The sequence below is a fragment of the Crinia signifera genome, chromosome 3 (assembly GCF_055691185.1).
Source record: "Crinia signifera chromosome 3, ASM5569118v1, whole genome shotgun sequence".
NCBI lineage: Eukaryota > Metazoa > Chordata > Amphibia > Anura > Myobatrachidae > Crinia > Crinia signifera.
Genome location: NC_139219.1, coordinates 106823422 through 106845700, shown reverse-complemented (window position 1 = coordinate 106845700; position 22279 = coordinate 106823422). Strand labels below are relative to the sequence as shown.

The 22279-nt window shown below is 45.0% G+C and overlaps 1 protein-coding gene across 4 annotated transcripts in view; it reads right to left on the bottom strand.

Annotated features, from left to right (window-relative positions):
* The window catches only part of TRIM67 (tripartite motif containing 67), a 77220-nt gene that overhangs the window by 38469 nt on the left and 16472 nt on the right, over positions 1–22279 (bottom strand). For all 4 annotated transcript variants that reach the window (XM_083176354.1, XM_083176356.1, XM_083176355.1 and 1 more), the window contains exon 2: positions 190–285. In XM_083176354.1, coding sequence (XP_083032480.1) covers positions 190–285 — 96 coding nt within the window. The remainder of the gene's footprint in view (positions 1–189; positions 286–22279) is intronic.

Here is a 22279-nt window from a genome sequence, read left to right as displayed (position 1 = left end):
GCCTACTGTATTTGTCTGTTCTGCTAACCAATCAATAAACAGGCTTAATCCATCTGCATCATGATTTTTTTAGGGGTAAAAGGAAGGATAAAAAATCCCTATGTAATAGGATCACTTAATGTAACAATCGTTACACAATGGTGTCTTGTATAACTTTTTTAATGCACTTGCATAAGGGAGATATAATACCTGAATTTGCTGAAGTATGTTCTTTAGCTGAACCAAGAATTCTTTGGCTTCCTTTGCTTTATCAGAAACTCCACTCAAAGCCTGGGAAAGCTGTGCCTGTATAAGAAGAGAAAATAAAATATCACAGATGTGAACATCATTTCCATCTATTAGTATTCAAGGAACTTTTACGTGATTGCTGTGCTCTGCTTGTAATTCTCTATATGTGTCTATAAGCATGCAAATGTACCAGTTTCATGCCTAATCTATACATCAGCCCTCACCATTAGGGGAATCAAAAACAGCCTAATTAAGTTTGCTATTCCTGAAGAGAACTTTTATGGGAAATAAAGCCACTGAAAGACCTTATGAACTCATATGAAAAGGTAAAATGCAGCTATATGTTTTTTAATCACTACACTACACTTCATCCCTGTTTATTTCAGTTTGATTTCCATTTTACTATAGGTACATTTAAATAAAGCTAATATAAGTATGCAATGAATACTCTTTATAATCTTTCAGCTTGGTGTCTTTTAAAAAAAATGATATTTATATAATTATTAAGAATATTTTTAGTAAGTGTAATAGTACTTTGGAGTGTTTGTGCGATATTGACTGTATGTTTTTTTTTTTTTTTTTTAAAGACATTTTATTCGAAAATTTTCCAATAATATTACAGACATAACAAATAAAAGAATACATCGTACAAATAAAAGGAATCACTTGTAGTCATTTGCAATCATCTCAAATTGGACCACCTAACATTTCACCTTGAAAGGTCAAAACAACACATCCATATCAGTCTCGAATATAGTAACTAATCAGTGAGGTTGAGACAAAAAGACGATTCTCTCATATAGTGTCACTCGTCATGATCTCACTGGTCCTGAGAAAAAAGGGAACCCGAAGGTATGGCTTCTCTGATCATTGCAGAGTATTGAGACAGTCCATGGGTAGACCAAAGAGTGAGGAGTGAGTAGTGAGATATACATCTAAATATGGTATATTAGAATGTTTCGAGGTTTTATGTCCAAACAGAAATCTATCATATTGTGACTCCTAATATAGCAATGCAACAAAAACAGTAATCAACATACTTAGAAATTAAGGGGGAAAAGGGAGGAGGGGGGGTGTGAAGATAACAAACAGGGGAGACAATACAACATTCATCGAAAGATATCTTTGCAGAAACACTGGATCTAAGTGACCTGGCGTAACATAAACCAAGTGGTGTTTTCAAAGATTTTTTGAATGGATAACTGAAGCTCAGGGTCAAGCGATTGTATATAGATTATTATAGGTATTACTCCCTTTTCTATATCACACAGTGTTGCCTGGCGTTCATAAAACAATATATTAAGAAGCGAGTTTTTCAATTCCATAAGTGATGGGGCAGACTCGTGAATCCAGTGGGTCAAAATGAATTTTTTAGCCTGAACTAGTATTAGAGTAAGAAGTGGGATTATTTTTTTTATGGGGTCCAAGGTTCCAATTTGACTTTCTGTTTTTATGTGGAAAGAGTTAATGAGTTTATTGAGGGTCATGTGAAGTTTGATCAATTACAGATATGTGTAGGTGTAGAGTGTTTATTGCTATGCTGAGAGATAAACCCCACTCCCAGACGAAGTCTATGACAACAAAATTGGTTGGAGGTGGCTAAACTAGGAAGGCACAGTCACCCAACACCAGAATGGGGCTTGAATTGTGTGATGTCAGAACTGGTGAATTCTGTATTCCCAGCTGTGACCTGTGTGGGCTAGTAGAGGTGCTAGTAACTGAAAGCAGGATGGTTTGCTGAATCAGAAGGTCATACAGTGATACACATGAGAGCAGCTGGAAAAGAGAGTTTGGCAGAGACCAGGAACAGGGGCGAGGAGTGTAACCTGCCAGTGGTCTTCGCCAGGGAGCCCCACAATGAACTTTGGACTTTTCTTCACCTGACGAGCAGGTTGTAGCCCCCTGCCCTGGTCCTCTGAACACTGTGGACAGATGACTAGATAACAGGAAACTCAGGGAAGTGTGCATTTGAGTGATTGAGACAATTGATGGTGAGACTATCAGTCTGAGAACCAATGGTAACTGGTAGCTTGAATACTTGGTGAAGATAGTTGTCCTGGAAATCAAAGGAGAGATCTGGCCTGGGAGCCAGAGAGGTACTGTATGTTGTACTGGGAGCCAATGGAACCGAGAACCGATATTGATGTCTTTCGGTCTAGTAACTGATGTAGGAGTCCTTCGGCTTGGGAGCCAGGAGAGATAATGTACAAAAAATTGGATCCGATGAGAAAACAATCGATCTGGGAATCAATAGTTTTAATATCGGCCAGGGAGCTGATGGTATAGTCTGTGAACCGATGGTGTGGCCTGGGAGCCGGTACTATAGTTGGCATGGCCTGGGAGCCGGGAACAATATTTTGGCACCAATGTATTCTTTGGCCTGGGAGCCAGGAGCGATGTTTGACTATCTGTCTGAGAACTGATGTTATATACATCGTCCGACGATGCTAGTACTTCGGCCTGAGAGTTGGGGATGTTGGTGTAACAGTCTGGGAACAATCGGTCTGGGAACCGATGGTGACTATCGGCCTGGGAACCAATGGTGACAATCGGCCTGGGAACCGATGGTCGGTTGTTGGCCTAGGAGCTAGTAGTGACCTCTCCTGGGGATAGCTGGATGTGGCAAAGGCTACTTCAATAGGCAGCTTCAGGTGCAATAAGCTGGAAGGTAGTCTGGCAGTTGGAGAGTTAACAAGAATGCTTGGTTAGCAGCAGCAACAGGTCACAGGTGGATATTAATGCTAGATAAGGGATTGCCTGAAGCCTAGACTGCTGACTGGAGAATCACACACACTGGAAACAGACTGGTAGTTCAATCCCCATGGCCTGTATGTCATTGGCTGTAAGCCACAGCATCTCTTAACTCAGGACCTACCTGTGCACACATTGATCATGTGATCAAGTGCAAAGGTAAGAGGATCAATGCTTGCAGGTAGTCTATTGGAGCAAGAGTGTCAGCTGACTAAGATGTCATGGCAGCGCCAATGCAGGGTGGGCCTGGCGTGGGATCATCGTAGGATGCCAACTGGACACAGGAGATAACAGGTAACATCCTACCATGGACTGCATCCGGAGACAGCATTGACAATGTTTTTTTTTTAATTAGAGCCATATTAATTAGAGATGGAGGCATTAATTATATTGCAGACTTAAATTGACGCATAGTTTAAAAATGTAAAATAAATGATAGTTTTTATTTTTTGCATGTAGGTGAGGGCCCAATTTTTATTTTTTCACATGGGCCAACCACACACTAGTTTTGCACATGGGCCAACCACATCACTGGAAGAAAAAAAACAATCACTGCACTAGGTGATAATAGTGAACGCTCTAGTGTTTCAAGAAAATGCCACAAATGGCGTTAACATACAGCATACTGTAAAATATACACATTTTATTGCACTTATATATATATATTTAAAGCAAAGACATATTAAAAAATTCAATAAAATAATATTACTAAATAATTAGATGTATATACAATATCACACATAAATAATAGTAATAAGCAGGAATATTAATTAGTGGATTAACCCCTTCAGGGGTGGGGTTTTTTTTGGGGGGGGGGGGGGAGCGCTCCCCACTGGGCAAGTTTTTTATGGGGAGCGCTCCCTTAAAAAAAAAAACACCACTACCTCCCCAGGTCTGGGCAGCGCCGCTGCACTGTCAATCAGCGGCTGCCCGGACCTGCACCCCCCGCGCCGCGTCCCTGTCCCTGGCAGCAGGCTTGTCATAAGCCGGCGCCGGGGACTTCAATAAGAAAACTGGAGGGGAGGGGGGAGGAGGAGGGAGGAGGCGGCGCCGCAGAGGGGAGGGAGCTGGGCAGCACGAAGCTGCCTGAGATCACTGTGTGAACTCAGCAGTGCTGCCCGGCTCCAAACAGTGACAATCCCGAGAATTTTCCAGGCTTGCCAGACTGGGCACTGAGGCACAGCCCGGAAAATTCTCTGGACTGCCACTGAAGGGGTTAATAACTGTCCAGATAGTGTACTACTTAACTTGTTAGTATAGGATTTGTCTCTTTATTTATTTATTAACCATTTCTTAAATAGCGCAGCATATTCCGTTGTCTCTTTAGCATTGCACTTTAGAAGGCTTTTTATAATGCTTTATATAAATATTTTATGTGCCTGACCACTCTGGCCAAAGTTGTAAAAGCTAGAACTTTATTATACAATTTCTTATATAGTGCAGACATATTCCACAGCGCTTTACAGATAAGTTTTGAACATTCACATCAGTCTCTGCCCCAGTGGAGCTTACAATCTATATTTCCTACCACATGCACACACACTCATTCATTCTAGGGTTAAGTTTTGTTAGGAGCCAAATAACCTACCATTATAATTTTGGGAGGAAACCCACGCAAGCACAGGGAGAATATACAAACTTTACAGAGTTAGAGCCATGAGGGGAATCGAACCCATGACCTCATTGCTGTGAGGCAGTAATGCTAACCATTACACCATCTGTACTGCCCCAGATTCCCCCCTAATCTACATATATGGAAGGCTCTGATTAATGACATTGTGGAGCAAGAATTGTATCTATTGTATACAGCCCAAGGAATGCTACTCACAAGTAACACAAGATTAGAGATTGAGATTGGTTTGCTGCATATGTACAGTATATAATGCATTCTCTTGTTGTATTTTACAGATTAACACCCCACAGCCTATGACATAATGGAAACCATATGGCATTACCTACAGTATATGGGATGGGTACGAGATACCGGCAGTCAGGATATCGATACCGGCATCCCGACTGCCTAATACAGTGGTTCCCAACCCTGGTCCTCAAGTACCCCAACAGTGCACGTTTTCCAGGTCACCCGGCAGGTGCACTCATTATTCAGGCACATTTGAAAAGATCCACAGGTGGATCTAATTATAGCACTTGTGATTCTGTGTGGAGACCTGCAAAACATGCACTGTTGGGGGTACTTGAGGACCAGGGTTGGGATCCACTGACCTAATATACCGAACATGTTCACTCAACTAAAGTAACCCTAACACTCCCCCTAACACTCTCCCTTCAGGGTAACTTTAACCCTACCCTCCCGCAGCCTAAAAAGGCAGTCATGCTGTAAATTTCCCCCAACCCACAGCCTAACCATAACCCTCCTCCTGTATCCTAATGCTACCTGGCATACTTACTGATTAGGGTTAGGTATTATGCCTATCGGGATTCTAGTTCTAGCTTTCGGACAGGTGTCGGGATACGGCAGTATTCTAATAATCACCTGAATCCCATCGGTTGAGATGTCAATTACAGCCCATCTATGAAGAATTGTAGGATTATACCTATGGGTGTTAAAACTGTGCATATGCCAAGTGGATAATGGTTGGAAATGCAGTGTGCAATATGTGAATGTGGAATAATAAGTACTGATGCGATATATTGGAAAATATAAAGTTATTAGGTTTAAGCACTAATACAAACCATTAATAAAAGATTAAACCAAGAATAAAAGTACAGTAAGGATATTAGCAATGTTGGTGTGGAAGTGTAAATGTTTACCACAGGATGTGGGTGTTCTGGTCATCAGTCAATCACAATGTTAACAATGCAGTACCAAGAATCCCACTGACTGACTGAATAGCAGTGAGTGACATATTAATTCAGTCAGTTGAATACTTGGTACTGCATGGTGAGCATTTACACTCCCACACCAACATTGCTAATATCCTTACTGCACTTTGGACTCACATCTCACTTGTATGAAGATATAGCCGCAGTCACAAACAGAATATAGGCATGCCATATATCATGTTAATCAGCAATGTCTGCCTTTTCATTCGGTTGACATCACAATGCAAATAAGATGCATTCATTAGATTACACACACCACGTCTCTCCCGCTGCATGGCATAGGGCCTTCTTCTGGTTCACTCTCAGAGGCAAATTCCTTCTCAAATGGACAAAACCATGTGCACTGCAGGTGGGGCAGATGTAACATGTGCAGATATAATTAGATTTGGGTGAGTTATTTTGTTTCTGTGAAGGAAAAATACTGACTGCTTTATTTTTACACTGCAATATAGATATAATTTTGAAGTAAAACCCCACCCAAATCTAATTCTCTCTGCACAAATTACATTTGCCCCACCTGCAGTGCACATGGTTTTGTCCATTTGAGAAGGAATTTTCCTCTGAGAGTGAACCAGAATAAGGCCCGATTGATGTATGAGGACAAATCTGTATGGTGTATGATTTGCTGCAGGACTTTAATTCAGCCTTATTAAACAATGAGCTACTGGAGGAGATTTATATGGCAGCCAGTTAGTGGAGGTGATTTGTATGGAGCCATCAGAAAACTACAGTGTTAACTCTTTGAGTGCCAAGTAAATTTGTCAAAATAGGTGTAAAATTGCCAAGCAAACAATTATATTCATCATAATGACCTGTAATGTTTACCTTATATAGGAAATGTAATCTTTTGTTTTAAACATAACATTTTTTATTTGCATTTATATAACAAATGTGAGTGACACTGGCATTTTTAGGTGAGAAAAAAGTGTTTGTTAAAGAACATTGAAATGTGGAGGCTTGGACTGTTATTGTTGACCAAGATGATGCAATGATCAACAAAATCGTTATGGCAAATGCTAAACCACTCAGGATAACAATTCTAAACCACTCAGGACAACAACTGACAAAACTCTAAAAAATAACAAAAGCTACAGTAGGTGTCCAGGCAGAATCAGGGGGTTATTCTAGATGAATTTGCAGCCTTGCTAGTCCACCATAGCCGCCTTGCGAATGGTGGCTTGGCCACCACCCATTCATAGTGTGCGTTTGCACACACTGGCAGCGAATTAATGTTTTACATAAACATCCAGGGTGACATTCTATGGGATGCGATTATCGTTTTTTTGCGGTAATTAGACCACAAAATGGCGATATCGCATTTTCCCATTAAATCGTTTATTTAATGGGATGCGCTCAGGGACTGAAATCGCATATTATGTGCGTTAAGGTATGCTGAATAAAAATGCGAGATTAATTCGCATTTTTATCGCATCCAGATGTTTTCGTATAGAAAACTATACAAGTCGCTTATTTAATGCAATGCGCATTTGCACATCGCATTATTTAGGTGACTAATTATCGCACTTATTTCAGACCAGGGTCTGTTAGGCGAATTAGCCAAAACCCTGCACAGATCTCAATGTTCTGTGCAGGGTTCTGCTGTAAAAAATAAAAGAAAGGGTTAAAAAAAAAAAAATACCGAGAGCGGGGTCCCCCGCCCGAGTATAACCAGCCCCGGGCTCACTGAGCCGGTGCTGGTGACATAAAATCAGGGTCCCCAACAAATAGGGGTCCCCTTGATTTTATGAAACCAGCACCAGGCTCAAGGTCCGGCGCTGGTTCCCAAAATACGGGGGACAAAGTGACTAGGGGTCCCCCGTATTTTAAGAACCAGCACCGGACACAACCAGCCAGCAGGGTAATGCCACAGCCGGGGGAAACTTATTATATAAGCTCCCGCGGCCAAAGCATTAACCCCCTGGCTGGTCAGCATGGGCAGGGGTCCTGGGGAAGTGGGGACCCCCCCAATGAAGGGGTCCCCCCCCTCCAGGACTTACCAGCCCATGTTGATAGTCCGGGGCTGTCCCCGATGCCCCTGGGCGGTGGGCATCGGGCTGATGATTTGTGTAAAAAAAAAGAATTAAAACTAAACTAGGTCGGTCCCTGGATCCTGGGTCCGTCCTCCGGGGCTCCAGGGCAGAAGAGTCCGGTTCCGGGGCCTTGGTCCTGGTTCCGGGGCTGGTCCTGGGGTTCCGGGGCTCCTGGGCTGCAGAATCCGGGGTCCGGGATCCGAGGTAGTCCCCAGGGGTACCTAAGGAAGCAAATCCAACTTACCTGGTCCCCGGCGGCGACCTCGGACTCCTCACCGGTGACTGCGCTGCTCCCATCTGGTACCCGGCTTGCAGGACTTTGACGCTGAGATGTTTCCTCCTCGGCGTCTCTGCACAGAATGATTTCTTGGCCAATCAGGAGCCGAGAAAGTCGGCTCCTGATTGGCCAGAAATCATTCTAACTAGAGACGCCGAGGAGGAAACATCTCTGCTCTAGATGCGCTGAGATGTTACTTCCTCGGCGTCTGTATTCAGAATGATTTCTGGCCAATCAGGAGCCGACTTTCTCGGCTTCTGATTGGCCAAGAAATCATTCTGTGCAGAGACGCCGAGGAGGAAACATCTCAGCGCCGGTCAAAGTCCTGCAAGCCGGGTACCAGATGGGAGAAGCGCAGTCACCGGTGAGGAGTTCGAGGTCGCCGCCGGGGACCAGGTGAGTTGGATTTGCTTCCTTAGGTACCCCTGGGGACTACCTCGGATCCCGGACCCCGGATTCTGCAGCCCAGGAGCCCCGGAACCCCAGGACCAGCCCCGGAACCAGGACCAAGGCCCCGGAACCGGACTCTTCTGCCCTGGAGCCCCGGAGGACGGACCCAGGATCCAGGGACCGACCTACGGGCTCAAGGTAGGTAAGTATCAGTGTGTGTGTGTTTTGTGTGTATTAAAGTTTTATTTCACAGTGTGTCAGTGTGATTTTGTGCACTATTTTTTGCACTGCAGAACTACAAGTGCCAGCGAGCCCTTTAATGCCCCGCATGCTGGGACTTGTGGTTCCCCAAGTCCCAGCATGCGGGGTAGGCTTGCTGGGACTCATAGTTCGCCAGTATAAAACAATAGTTTTAATACTTTTTTTTTACACAAATCATCAGCCCGATGCCCACCGCCCAGGGGCATCGGGGACAGCCCCGGACTATCAGCATGGGCTGGTAAGTCCTGGAGGGGGGGACCCCTTCATTGGGGGGGTCCCCACTTCCCCAGGACCCCTGCCCATGCTGACCAGCCAGGGGGTTAATGCTTTGGCCGCGGGAGCTTATATAATAAGTTTCCCCCGGCTGTGACATTACCCTGCTGGCTGGTTGTGTCCGGTGCTGGTTCTTAAAATACGGGGGACCCCTAGTCACTTTGTCCCCCCTATTTTGGGAACCAGCGCCGGACCTTGAGTCTGGTGCTGGTTTCATAAAATCAAGGGGACCCCTATTTGTCGGGGACCCTGATTTTATGTCACCAGCACCGGCTCAGTGAGCCCGGGGCTGGTTATACTCGGGCGGGGGACCCCGCGCTCGTTTTTTTTTTTTACACTTTGCGCTGTCCTGCAAATGTGCGATTTTCAGACATGAAAATCGCACATTTTCAGGACTAAATACAGCGCCCCTCTTCGCACTTTTCAGCCTCCAATGCGCATCACATTAAATATGCGCATTTTGACTGAAAAATGCGATTTCTAAAAGTGCGATTTGCGGCGATGTGGTGCGCAAATAAAACATGCGCATTTAGTGCATAGCATAGAATGTCACCCCCATTCTCCCACATCATTCAATGGTCACGACCATCTAATGATGTGGAACATGCACGCACATCTAAGGTTGCTCAAAGCAACCTTAGATCTGCATGCACATTCTGAGGGAAGTGGATGGGCAGCTGACGCCCCCTGCACCCATGTTATCGGCCCATTAGCATGAGAACACCCAGCGTTCTCATGGGATCGCCGATGAAACGCTGGGTGTTTCCATGTGCTGATGGTCCACACCCAACCCCCTCTGCCCTCCGCTTGCAATGTTTTGCGTCTGCACATGCGCAAGGACATTTCTGCGCATTTGCAGATACAAAACATTGGACCCCTTGCAAATGAAGGGGTCTGTGGAAGGTTAGAGTGGGACAGATTTCCTTAACAAGTACCTCTTTTATCTGTAATACATGCAAGTGTTGACACAAGAGGAAAGTATGACTGGCGTGAAACAGATACTGGAATACCTGAAGTATACAAGCTCCTTAAAACAAAAGTTTTCAAAAGCATTTGGAGATGCAGGCCTTCTGTGAAGCTGAATGGGGATCACATGACATAGACATTCATTTGAGATGTTGATGTTTCACAAGGGGACCTTCAAGGGTAGGAAGGCAGTGCATTTCATTTTCTTGCTGAAGTGTTCAAAACTGACAAAGACAGGGAGATGGCTGGGGAGTATAGTGAGATTCAGGGTCTATGAGATTGAAGAGTCTCAATCAGTGGCGGCTCCTGCCTTTAGACTTAAGGTGCCCACACACTAGAACGATTTTTGGGCCGATTGGCCGATATCCGATAAATCGGCCGATATATTGTCCGATGTTTACCGATAATCGGTCGATGCGCGCTCCCATGGATCTTTAGCTGAATCTTCTGATCTTACGTGCTGCACTAAAGATCAGAAGATTTAACAAAAGATCCATAGGACCGCACACGGGATCTTAAGAAAAATCTTAAAGATGTGCGCTTGCATGAAATCTTTTGTCCAGGACGGAAAAAAGATTTCAAGGCTAATTTATGCGCACATCTTACGATCGCAGATCTTTCTATTGTGTGGGCACCTTTAAGGGGGGCTGCAATTGCCTGGTTACTGTTCATTGCAAACGGAACGCAACATACAGATACTCTACTTGAAATCACCTTAAACTATGGAATAAAGTAACCTTGATAATGATTACTCTGTACCAGTGTTTTTGTTCATATACTGTAAACAAATTATGTACCCATATGCACACAAACACAGGTACAGAGCAAAATACACACTTTGAATAACTTTAATATTAATTAAAGTACAGAAAATGTTACTCTTATTAAAGATCTACACACAAATAAATAGTTTAAATAAATATTATTCACAGAGGCTCAAATACTATACAAATAAAAAACTTCCATGCACCTCTGTATTGCATGCTGTAACTTCCTTCAGCTGCATCACACTGAAGTCTGGGCATGCTCACTGCAGAGGATTTGCTTCTGCTGGGCTGCAAAGGCAGCAGCCCATGGAAGCACTGTAGCTCTGGTGATGTGCACAGAATGGCTTCCTGTTGGAAAGCTATTGCTGTCATAGCTCCATGTACTGGCAGCCCAAGTGGGGGAGGAGTTTTCAGTTCTTATGATGGGCAGTAGCAGCTTCCAATAGGAAGCTACTACATGCTGAACTCCTCCCCACATGAAAGGAGGTCACATATGGAGCATGACTCCTGACAGGAAAGACATGTGATCATGTGACACATTAGGACTGGGAGAGACACAATCCATCCAGCCAAGCATTGACTAAGACAGCAAAAACGTTTTGGCCGCTAATAAAAAGGGATACAGATCTACCGCTCTTACGGAATTCGGTCCTCACATGTTTCAGAAGAGGGCGCAACATCAAGCACAGGGTCATGAAAGCTGAAATAACGGAGCGGACTAAAAAAAACCTGGGACACTTTCGCACTAAAAACACGGGGAATTACTGCTGTTTGGGATGCACGACCTGCAGCTACCTAGAACCGGGACCTACATTTACACACCCTCACTCAGGAAAAGTGTATAAGATCAAGAGAATATATTCATGAAATTCCTCCTTTGTCATCTACCTGCTGAAGTGCCCGTGTGGTCTTGCCTACATAGGCAAGACCACACTCAAATTCAAGGAAGAATGGCAATGCACAGATGTGCAATTTGCCATGCTATTGAGGGCAAAACCTTGGACCAGCCAGTAGCACGGCATTTCGCCGAAGCATGGCATGGTCTATCAACTCTGCGGTACAAACGACGTGCCGGCATCCATACGAGGAGGTAAAAGAGACCGCCAACTTCTACAAAAAGAAGGCAGATGGACATACGAGCTGAATACAGTTAGTCCACATGGCCTCAACGAGCAACTAAGGGGCAGATGTATTTAGCCTGGTGAAGAGATAAACTGGAGGTAAAGTGGAAGGAGATAATGCACCAGCCAATCAGATGTGTTTGAAATATGACAGTTGGGAGTTGATTGGCTGGTGTGTTATCTCCTTCCACTTTTTCCACACTTTATCTCCAGTTTATCTCTTCGCCAGGCTTAATACATCTGCCCCTTAATCTTAATTGCTTTTTGTAACAGCATGTCTCAGCCTGCAGAACCTTGAGTAACTATGTATGTACGGGAGCTCAGAGACTATGATAGTTTACTGCACAGCCTATTGTAATTGCCTCTATCATAGCCACCACGTCTTTGAGCACTATATTAAAATTTATCACATTTGGATGTTTTTGTGGGTTACCTAGCAACCAGTCAACCCCGGCAGCGTGACGTCACCAGCTGAGACGCATGCGCTGCGGGACTGGTTCACGTGCACTGGGCATCTTGGTGAAGGGATAAAGGTATGATTCATACCTTTGATTCATGTTATGTACTTCTGATGAAAATTTGTTTAACACGAATTGAAACGTTAAGGCAATCTTTGTCTCCTTGAGTTTTTCTTATGCTGAGAGTGCCGCCAACCCCCTTCAGGATATCTATGCTTTTTTGCTTATAGGAAGGCACCCAGGATCTTTATATACAGAGAGTGGAGTGCCGACATCCACGTCCTCTCTCTCTCTCTCTCTCTCTCTCTCTATATATATACATATATACTTTTTTACTTTTGAATAAAACTGGATACTGGGGATACAACAAACACGGCAAGAAAATAAGAATTTGTTGTTGATTAGCATGATAAGAACTCATGTTCTAATACACATGGAGTAGTGTTATGAGCTGTTGTGGCTTACACTATGCTTCTGGGTACCAACCATCACTAGGAGACCGGATGCCGGAGCAGCTGTTGCTAAGAGACGAGGATGCCAGCAGCAGCAATGAGTCTTAGCTGGTGTTATTAACTTGCTGCTTTCTACGTGCTGTCTCCAGTGGCAGACCTACATTTTTGAGACAATGAAGCTTGAACTATTAAGGGGGTCTCTTTTCAACCAGCAGCAGTGAAAGGGGGATTTCCTATTGCACCTTGTGGCCTCCCAAGCGGCCCCACCCCAAAGTAGATACATCCCCTGCACCCTCTATAGTTACACAACTGAGTACAGTATATACCCCATATACTTAGAGACTAAATAAAGTACATACATACACTTTTGATGCAACAGCTGGCACTCTCCCCATCTTACAGCATAGCACATAATAAAACACAAAATAGGTGTCCCCAGAGTGATGAAAACAGGGCTTCTCATAAGGCCATGACCCTTTTTTGCCACACAAGGAATGCCACTGGGGTGGGTATGTAGGCTTTCCTTTATCATCAGACATAAAATCTGTGCTCCTAGTCTTTGGTCCAGTAGTGCCTTTTAATGAATCTGTTACTGTACACTCAGCCTTACATTGGATACATGATGCAGCACTGACCGCCACGACCCCTATACACTTCTATACACCTGCCATACACCTCCCAGACACCTTACCTCCAGCATGCATTAGCAGCAGCCATCTCTGTGGCTACTTGGGTGTGTGACGTGATCCACTGGAAGGGCTAATGTATGTGGGTAAATGGTGTGCAGCAGTAGCGCATCAAGTGGGTCTGGTAACCTGCTGTGAATCAGGTGAGGATTTATTAAGCCTGGTGAAGTGATAATGTGGCTGGTACTCTATCACTGGCCAGTCAGCTCCTAACTGTAATCTTTCAAACCCAGCCAATAACTTGACAGGAGATGATTGGCTGATGATAAAGTACCAGCCACTTTATCATTCACCATGCTTAATAAATCTGCCCCTCACTTCTGAGCCCTTCTGTCTGGCATGCTGCTCTATCCATGTATGAGTGGATTTAAGGGTAGCTGTGGGCCATGGAGACAGCCAAGGCCCCATTGCTTCTGCATTTCCTACACTTACAGTAGCTGCACCACTGCTGGTAACCTCATATTATTATCATATATTACAAAGGGAAGTCATTAATTCATGCCTGGTTGATGCCTATAATGACATAAATATCAGCATATTTTGGGTGGCTCAGGTGGATTCAGTATCTCACAAAAGTGTAACACTAGCATGATATGTAATGTAATGTACGCATTGTATACTATGTATTACATTACATAGAAACAGGGGCATAGGGAGGGCAGAGCCAGCGGAAGTACGAGTTTCGGGCGCCAAAATATCACAGGGCGCCAGAGCCGTGCAACTCAAGCTCTGCCACCGGCACCCCGCCCTGCTCGCCCGCTGCGCTATATTCAATTAAAGTCTCCCGCAGTGTCAGTCACGAGCAGCGGCACAGCCTATTGCGCAGGCTGACAGAGAGTTCCGATGCTCCTATCAGCCCACACCACATCTCTGGTTGCCAGGCAACCAGAGATGCTAGTTCTCCTTCTGCCTCCAGCAGAGATCGCATCTCTGGTGCGGGTTGCTCGACAACCAGAGACGCTCAGGCATTTCTGTCCGGTGGTTCTTCCTCCAGGCTGTTGCCAAGGCAATGGGGATGCCAGCCAGTGCGCCATTACTCATGTGCAACATTAGGGTAAGGGGGCTGGTCAACCTGGCCACTGACTATTGGTCACCATATCCCTTTTAAGGGATTCAGACCTGACCAGCCTCTGTCGGTAATAGTTCTTGCTCCACTGCAGGTCCTGTTGGTCTTGTTTACTATCCGCTGTGCCTGGTCGGGTCTGTCCTGTCCTCTCGTCCGAGGAGGCTTCTGCTGTTCCCTGTCTCAGTAAGTGCTCCAAGTCAATTCCCTGGTGTTATTTTATTTCTATATTCTTTTTATCTGCAATTTGCAGTACAGAATTTCTTTATCATGTGTAGTTTTCTTGTTCAGGCCTTGGCTGGTTCTGAGTTTGCCGTGGGGTTCCATTTAGCCCTGAGGGGTGAGTTCTTGTCTTTAGTAATTGTTGTGTGTGTGTTACTATTTGCTCTTGTATTGTTTGGTGTTTTACTGTGTTGTAGTGGGTCTGCGATGAGGTCATGTGTTTCTGGTTGCTTCTTTGATTTCCTTTTTCCTGGTATTGCTTCAGGAGCCATTAGTTAGCATCACCCCCAGCTAGGCCCTGCTAGTATTTCCTTTTGGTCTTCCCCAAACAATCATCAGTACCATGTTCATCTTAAGGCCTGGTTGCACCGGAGTTGGCCCGGACTTAATTCGCCCCTTCAAACGTGGCGATTATAGGTGAAGCTTAGCAATTGCGGGTACTGATCATTCTTTGGGGCAGGACAACAGAGTTAGTGTAGGACTCGCTGTGGCCATCCTAAACAGCGGTCACAGCTGCTGGGTTAACACCCAAAATCATAACATGCTGGACCACTAGCCAATAGGTGCTTGCGATCCAGCAGCCAATCAGAAGCAGCATTGGCTGCTGGACTGTGAGCGTCTATTGGCTAGTGTTCCAAGGGGGACACTTGTGATTGAAAATGGCGGTGGGGAGTGGAAGAGCTGGGTGTGCGGGTGAGCGGGCTGCATTCCCCCTTGGCAACACGCTATTTCAGTCCCCCTTGGCAAAGAGCTATTTCAGTCCCCCTTAGAAACGAGTAATTTCAGTCCCCCTTGGCAACGGGCTATTTCAGTCTCCCTTGGCATCAAGCATGAAGCCCCCTGGTATCGAGCATGAGGCCCCTGGCATCGAGCATGCAGATCCTAGCAATGAGCAAGTAGGAAAGTTGCACTTATGTGTCAAATGTGTAATGGGCATTACGGTTTGTTACATAGTATGTAATGGTCATTACGGTTTGTTATATAGTATGTAATGGGCACCATGTATGACCTTATGTGTAATTGGCATTATGGCATGTGGCTTTATGTGTAATGGGTATTACAAAGTCCGCTAAAATGTGCAATGGGCATTACGGTGTGTGGTATAATGTAAGGCCGTGCCCCCTTTTTGCAGTGCAAGAGCCCCGCCTACTAAAAATCAGTGGGGGGGGGGGGCGCAAAACATGCCCTTGCTCCGGGCACTGTGGCACCTAGCTACACCACTGCTAAGAAAGATTTATTTCACATTCTACCCTGCAAAACAGAGTATGTCTGTCATAGTAAAATCTGTTTATGTGATAATGATAATGATCTGGGGCTAAATGCTGTAAAGACTGCTATGCATACTGTATATACTGTTTTGCCTTGTTATTGCATTAATAGTTATTTTCAGTATTCTAGTTTACACCTACTGTATGTGTTTCTGTTTCAATTACAATTGGTGGTCTTAGTATTAAGTCATCCTTTAAGTACTCGCAGACCAGGTTTTATTATCATTCCTACAGCGCACACAGCAAGAACTTTTATTAATGAAACAGATTTATAGCATATTGATTTGCCACTGTACTGAACTGCTACAGTAGACTGCAGTTTTCAACAAGAAAATAGCTAATGAGATCATAGATTCTGAAATGAAGACTGCCATATGACTTTTTCAAGGAGGTCATTTATTCAGATCTTAGTCCTAACCAGGGCTTAAAGTGGTCCTGGAGAGGTCGTGGAACTCCTTTCCCCTAACACCGAACCCCTCATTAGGCATTGCCTAGACCAGTGCCAGGGAATTTGTGCCCTGCCTCCCACAAGGAAGAGGTCTGGTCACACAAGAGTAACTCCAATTAAAATGACACAGTAGCACAATCATATACACATTACCCCGCATGTAGTGCCCTTGATTCATATAAAATCACAGAGCAGTTCCCCTTATACACATAATGTACACAGTTGTGCTGCTTATACACATCTGTCTCTGTCACTCCATCAGTTCACTGTCCATATCCCTTAGAAGCTCTGTGCCCTGTGTCCCTCCAGCAGCTTCCCCACCTCTGAGCCCCTCCAGCCCCCTCTCACCATGTCTTCAGCAAGCACAGAGCCTGCTCCTCTTAGTAGCTCTTCTTCACCTCAGAGGCATCGATGTCATGACATCACATATGCCGTGCCAGAAGAAGAAGCCGCTGGGACAGGCTTCTCTGTTGAAATTACTGTTCAGGTCTGTGATTAGAGGTGGTGAAACTCATTTCCACCGAGTCCCCCCCTTACTTTAACCCTAACAGGAATCTGTCATTGAAATATATCACACACTCTAAAGCTGGCCATACACTTGCGTGACTTCTCTAAGTGGAGAAATCATACGCAATCCCCCTTGAACTGCCTGGCAGCTTCCCATGCAAGAGGATCACATATGGTACACCGTATGTGGTCCTTTTTGGCTGGCTTAGCTGTGATGCGACACACCCTACATGCAGCACGAGAGACCCAGTAGCTCTGATGCGATTCACACGGGACCGAGCATCTCATCAGACCTGATGTCAAATATATGTAACAAGTGCCTAGTTGTTCAAGAATCCATGCAATGTTATGCTTTGTTTTGAATACCAAAAACATATTTCTTTGCCAGGTTACCCTGTACTGTTTTACTTCTGGCCACTATAATACTTACTGCTTCGCCACATTAACGAGGCGAAGCAGGAAAGGACATCCACAAGATGTATTAACATCTTGTCTGCTGAAGTGGGGTTTAGCGCAAACTCCCCCCTCCGTCGATGACCCCCTCCTAGAGACAGTAAATCAGTTCACACTGACACGCTGTCTCCTTCCCCCCTGGCCAGCTGGACTGGGCATGCACGGGATCTTGCTACTCACACAAGATCTCCAGCGCAGCCCAGAGCCAGCAGCAGGGACAGCACTGGCTCACCGGCTCCTTCATACAGGGTGGAGAAGCGGTATCAGTGCACATAACGTGTGATGATACCCCTTCTCCCCCATAACGACTCTTCATACATCTGCTCCATTGTTAGTACTGGCATACCCTGCACCCATTTTGTTCAATACTTACCCTTTATTGTCCCACATCAGCAGCAGCAGCGCTGCAGAAATCACTAGGAAAATGGCATTTTCCTGGCATTTCATGCATGCGCAGTATAAAAAGCACTGGGGAAATGCCCACTGAACCATTTTCCTGGAGATCTGTGCATACACAGTAGACTCTAGAACAGTGCTAGGGTCGAGCCCAGAGTCTACAGTAGTGCAGTCTAGAGAGACTTGTACTTGGGGCCTCTATTCTACCGAAGCCATTTCCTTTTGCTTGGATTGTTAGGGGAATAGAGAATGGTGTAGGTCAACATTAGGCATCTATAACCAGGGAAGGATAAGCTGAAAGCAGGGCATAAAGTGGTCATGCAGAGGTGGGGGAACTCATTTCTTTATGCCACCTAATTACACCCCATCCCCTCCCCCCATTAGGCAGAGACAAGGCCAGTAGTAGGGTTTTTGGCATCCCCCTGCAAACTAGAATGCGTTCCTGTAAGGATTACTGTGCAGGGCCAATGTGGAGGTTAAAATGTTCCATCTCACCATTAGAGGTGGTAGAACTCAGTTCCACCCATTCCCCCTCACATTAACCCCTGGCTGAAAGTATGCCTAACCTTGATGTTTGCATCAGGACAATGAAAATACATCACCTTAATAAAAGCCAGATACAATTTGACATTTATTAATGTGGAGCCAGTAAAACCTGGTGACTGTCTTGAATGAGAGGCTGTTGTACCAAATTACAAAAAGAGGTGAGGATGTGGTGAGGAACAGCAGGTAGTTCACCAGCAACTTTATTAGACCTTGCTCAAGGTCACATAGGGGGCTCTTAGTGGGTTAAATATCTCTGGGTCTGTGGCTCGCTAAACCCAAACCTATTTCCGTAGCAAGATGTAATCACTGTATACTTTGATCAGTTGGTAAATCATTTTAACTGCTGATATGACCTTACACAGAGAAATCTGAATACACTACACACTCAATATTTGGCCATGTTTCTGCAAGCCCTGCCATCTTACAAGTGATGTTGTGACAGTATCATCTATATATATATATATATATATATATATATATATATACTGTATATATATATATATATCTAGTGTCCGCTTGTGTGTCTCTGAAACATTGCCGTCTGTTGGCAGCGAGTGAAACTACATCTCTTTCACACACATGCCCAAACACAGAGGAAATCACAAGGTAGCAGACTAGTTTTTGAAGTATTTGCTTTGAGCAGGCTTACTAGTGACGGATATTAGTCTAATGACCGTGTGAGGAAGCAGTGGTCTACCTACTGTGGGCTGGAGGGAAAATAGATTGAAATATAGAGAACATTACACATGTGACAGGTAATGTTACCTTGCTTATTGAACCAGTCTAGTACTACACGCCTGTTGCCAGCATACCAATAACTATAACCCAGACCTGACTCTGGGTCACACGTAATGCTGATGCATTTGAAAAGCTACAAAGTCCCACAAGCGCATGCATCCCACCGTATGTATGTACAAAGCTTCACTTGCGATATACATTCTCAGAGGGGGAAATTTACTAAGATGGGAGTTTTATTTCACAAGAAATGTTGCTATGGGTAACCACTCAGAATCTATCAGAGGATCCTTGAGTGCTGCACCTACTGCTGCTGCTGTTGCTGCTGTGAGTCGACTGTCATCCCAGAAAGGAAGTCGGAAGACCATTTCTACTACTTTAACTAAGCAATTGACTGTCCAACAGTCCTTTGCGATGAAGTATGACAGTACACACCCTGTTGCACAGCGGATTACTGAGGCCATAACAACTCTGCTGGTGTTAGACCTGCGCCCAGTATCTGCCTTCAGTGCAGTGGGATTTAGACAGATGATGGACATACTGTGTCCCCGGTATCAAATCCCATCTAGATTTCACTTCATTAGGCAAGCGATTTCCAGACTTTACAGGAACACTATGAAAAGTGTCCTCAAAAATGCTGTTGTTCCCACTGTCCACTTAACCACAAGCATGTAGACAAGCGGAACAGGGCAAACTAAGGACTACATGACTGTGACAACTCACTGAGTAGATGTATTGCCTTACGCAACAACAGCAGTACGTTTTAAAAATGCACACAGAAAACGGTAGTAGTGATTTGCAAGATATTCACATTTTTACATAATTGCATCCATATTCTCATTCACACATGAAACAATAATTTGAATAATTAAAATATAACAGTTTATAAATTGTAGAGGAGACTGGATCTAAATAGCCTAACAATTCTATTCTAGTTCACAATCGGAAATTACACTGTATACAGTATCGTAGGTGCTGTCACACAAAGTATCCTTTATTTATACTATACCAACAATGTTTCCTCACTAATGTGGTAAACCTATGAGAAGTCTTATCTACAATAGTTAATAGTGAGGGATACATAAAGTAGTACAGTATATACTCATATTGCAGCATTGACTGCAGCACTACTGCACTTACAGTATATATGGCTAAACAGGGCAGCGCTACTGGACTTATATACTGTATGTCAGCACAGGGCAGCAGTACTGTCCATATCTACTGCACTTATATATGACTGCACATGACAGCTATTTGGCATCACAGGACAGCAATACTGGACTTATATATGGATGTAAAGTTTAGCACTACTGGACTAATATACAGTAGCGCCGGGCAGCACTACTGGACTTACATGGCTTGTGCACTTATATATAGCAGCACAGGGTAGCACCACTGCACTTATATATGGCCGCACATGGCAATGCTACTGGACTCTTATATGGCTGCACAGCGCAGAGCTACTGGACTTACATGGCTGCACAGGACAACACTTGTGCACTTATATATAGCAGCACAGGGTAGCACCACTGCACTTATATATGGCCGCACATGGCAATGCTACTGGACTCTTATATGGCTGCACAGGGCAGAGCTACTGGACTTATACTGTATATGGCTTCACAGGTCAGCACTACTGTATTAATATACACCAGCACAGGGTAGCTATACTGGACTTATATATGGCTGCATAGCTCAGCACTACTGGACAAATATACAGTAGCACAGGGCAGCAGTACTGGACTTATATATGGCTACACAGGACAACAATACTGCACTTATAAATGGCTGCACAGGGCAGCACTACTGCACTTACATATGGCTGCACAGAGCAGCACTACTGGACTTATATACCGCAGCACACGACAGCACTACTGCACTTATATATGGCCCCACAGGGCTGCCCTACTGGACTTTAATATGGCTGCACAGGTCAGCAATACTTTTGTAATATACAGTAGCACAGGGCAGCACAATTGGACTTATATTTGGCTGCACAGGGCAAAACTACTAAATTTATATATGGCAGCATAAGACAGCACTACTGCACTAATATATTGCTGTACAGAGAAGCACTACTGGATTTATATATGGCTGCACAAGGCAGCGCTACTGGACTAATATACAGCAGCACAGGGCAGCACCACTGCACTTATATATGGCTGCACTGGGCAGCGCAACTGGACTTATATATATCAGCACAGGGCAAATCTACTGGACTTATATATGGCCGCACAGGGTTGCCCTACTGGACTTTAATATGGCTGCACAGGTCAGCACTACTGTAGTAATATACAGTAGCACAGGGTAGCCACTGGCGTAACTATAGCACCGCAGCCCCCGCCACCGCGGGGGGGCGCTGTGCATATGGGGGCGCCGGGGGCTGCGGTGCTATAGTTACACCTCCCCCCAATCCCCCGCAGGCTTACCTATTTCGCCTATTTTGGCCGCCCCCATATAGCACACAGTTCTCTGAAACTGTCTGCTGTATGGGGGCGGCCATTTTGTGGTGGTCCTCAGCAGAAGAACGGAGCCGCCGGGACCAGCGAGAAAGGTAAGGCTGCGGGGGATTGGGGGGGTTTGAATGGGCGGCGGGGGGCGCCCCCCCCCCCTAACGGCGGGGGTGGGGGGGCGCCCAAAACGTAGCTACGCCGCTGAGGGTAGCACTACTGGACTAATATAAAGAAGCATAGGGCAGCGCTACAGCACTTATATATCGCTGCACAGGGCAGTGCTACTTGACTTATATATGTCTGCACAGGGCAGCACTACTGGACTAATATACACCAGCACAGGGCAGAACTACTGCACTTATATACAGCATCACAGGGCAGCACTACTGGACTTATATATTGCTGCACACAGCAGCACTACTGGACTAATTTGAAGCAGTATAGTTCAGCACTATTTGGCTAATATACGGCAGCACACGGCAGTACTACTCAACTTATATATGGCTGCACATGTCAGAACTAATGGACTAATACAGATGTAGAGCCTCTTGTTCACCACCAGCTCTCACCAGATCCCCTCCGCTGGTTAGGGCTGGCTGAGAGGTGACACATCTGCCAGGGACGTGTGAGCGTCTCACACGCATGCGCGTCCCCATCACTCGGCGGCGGGGAGCAGAATCCCTG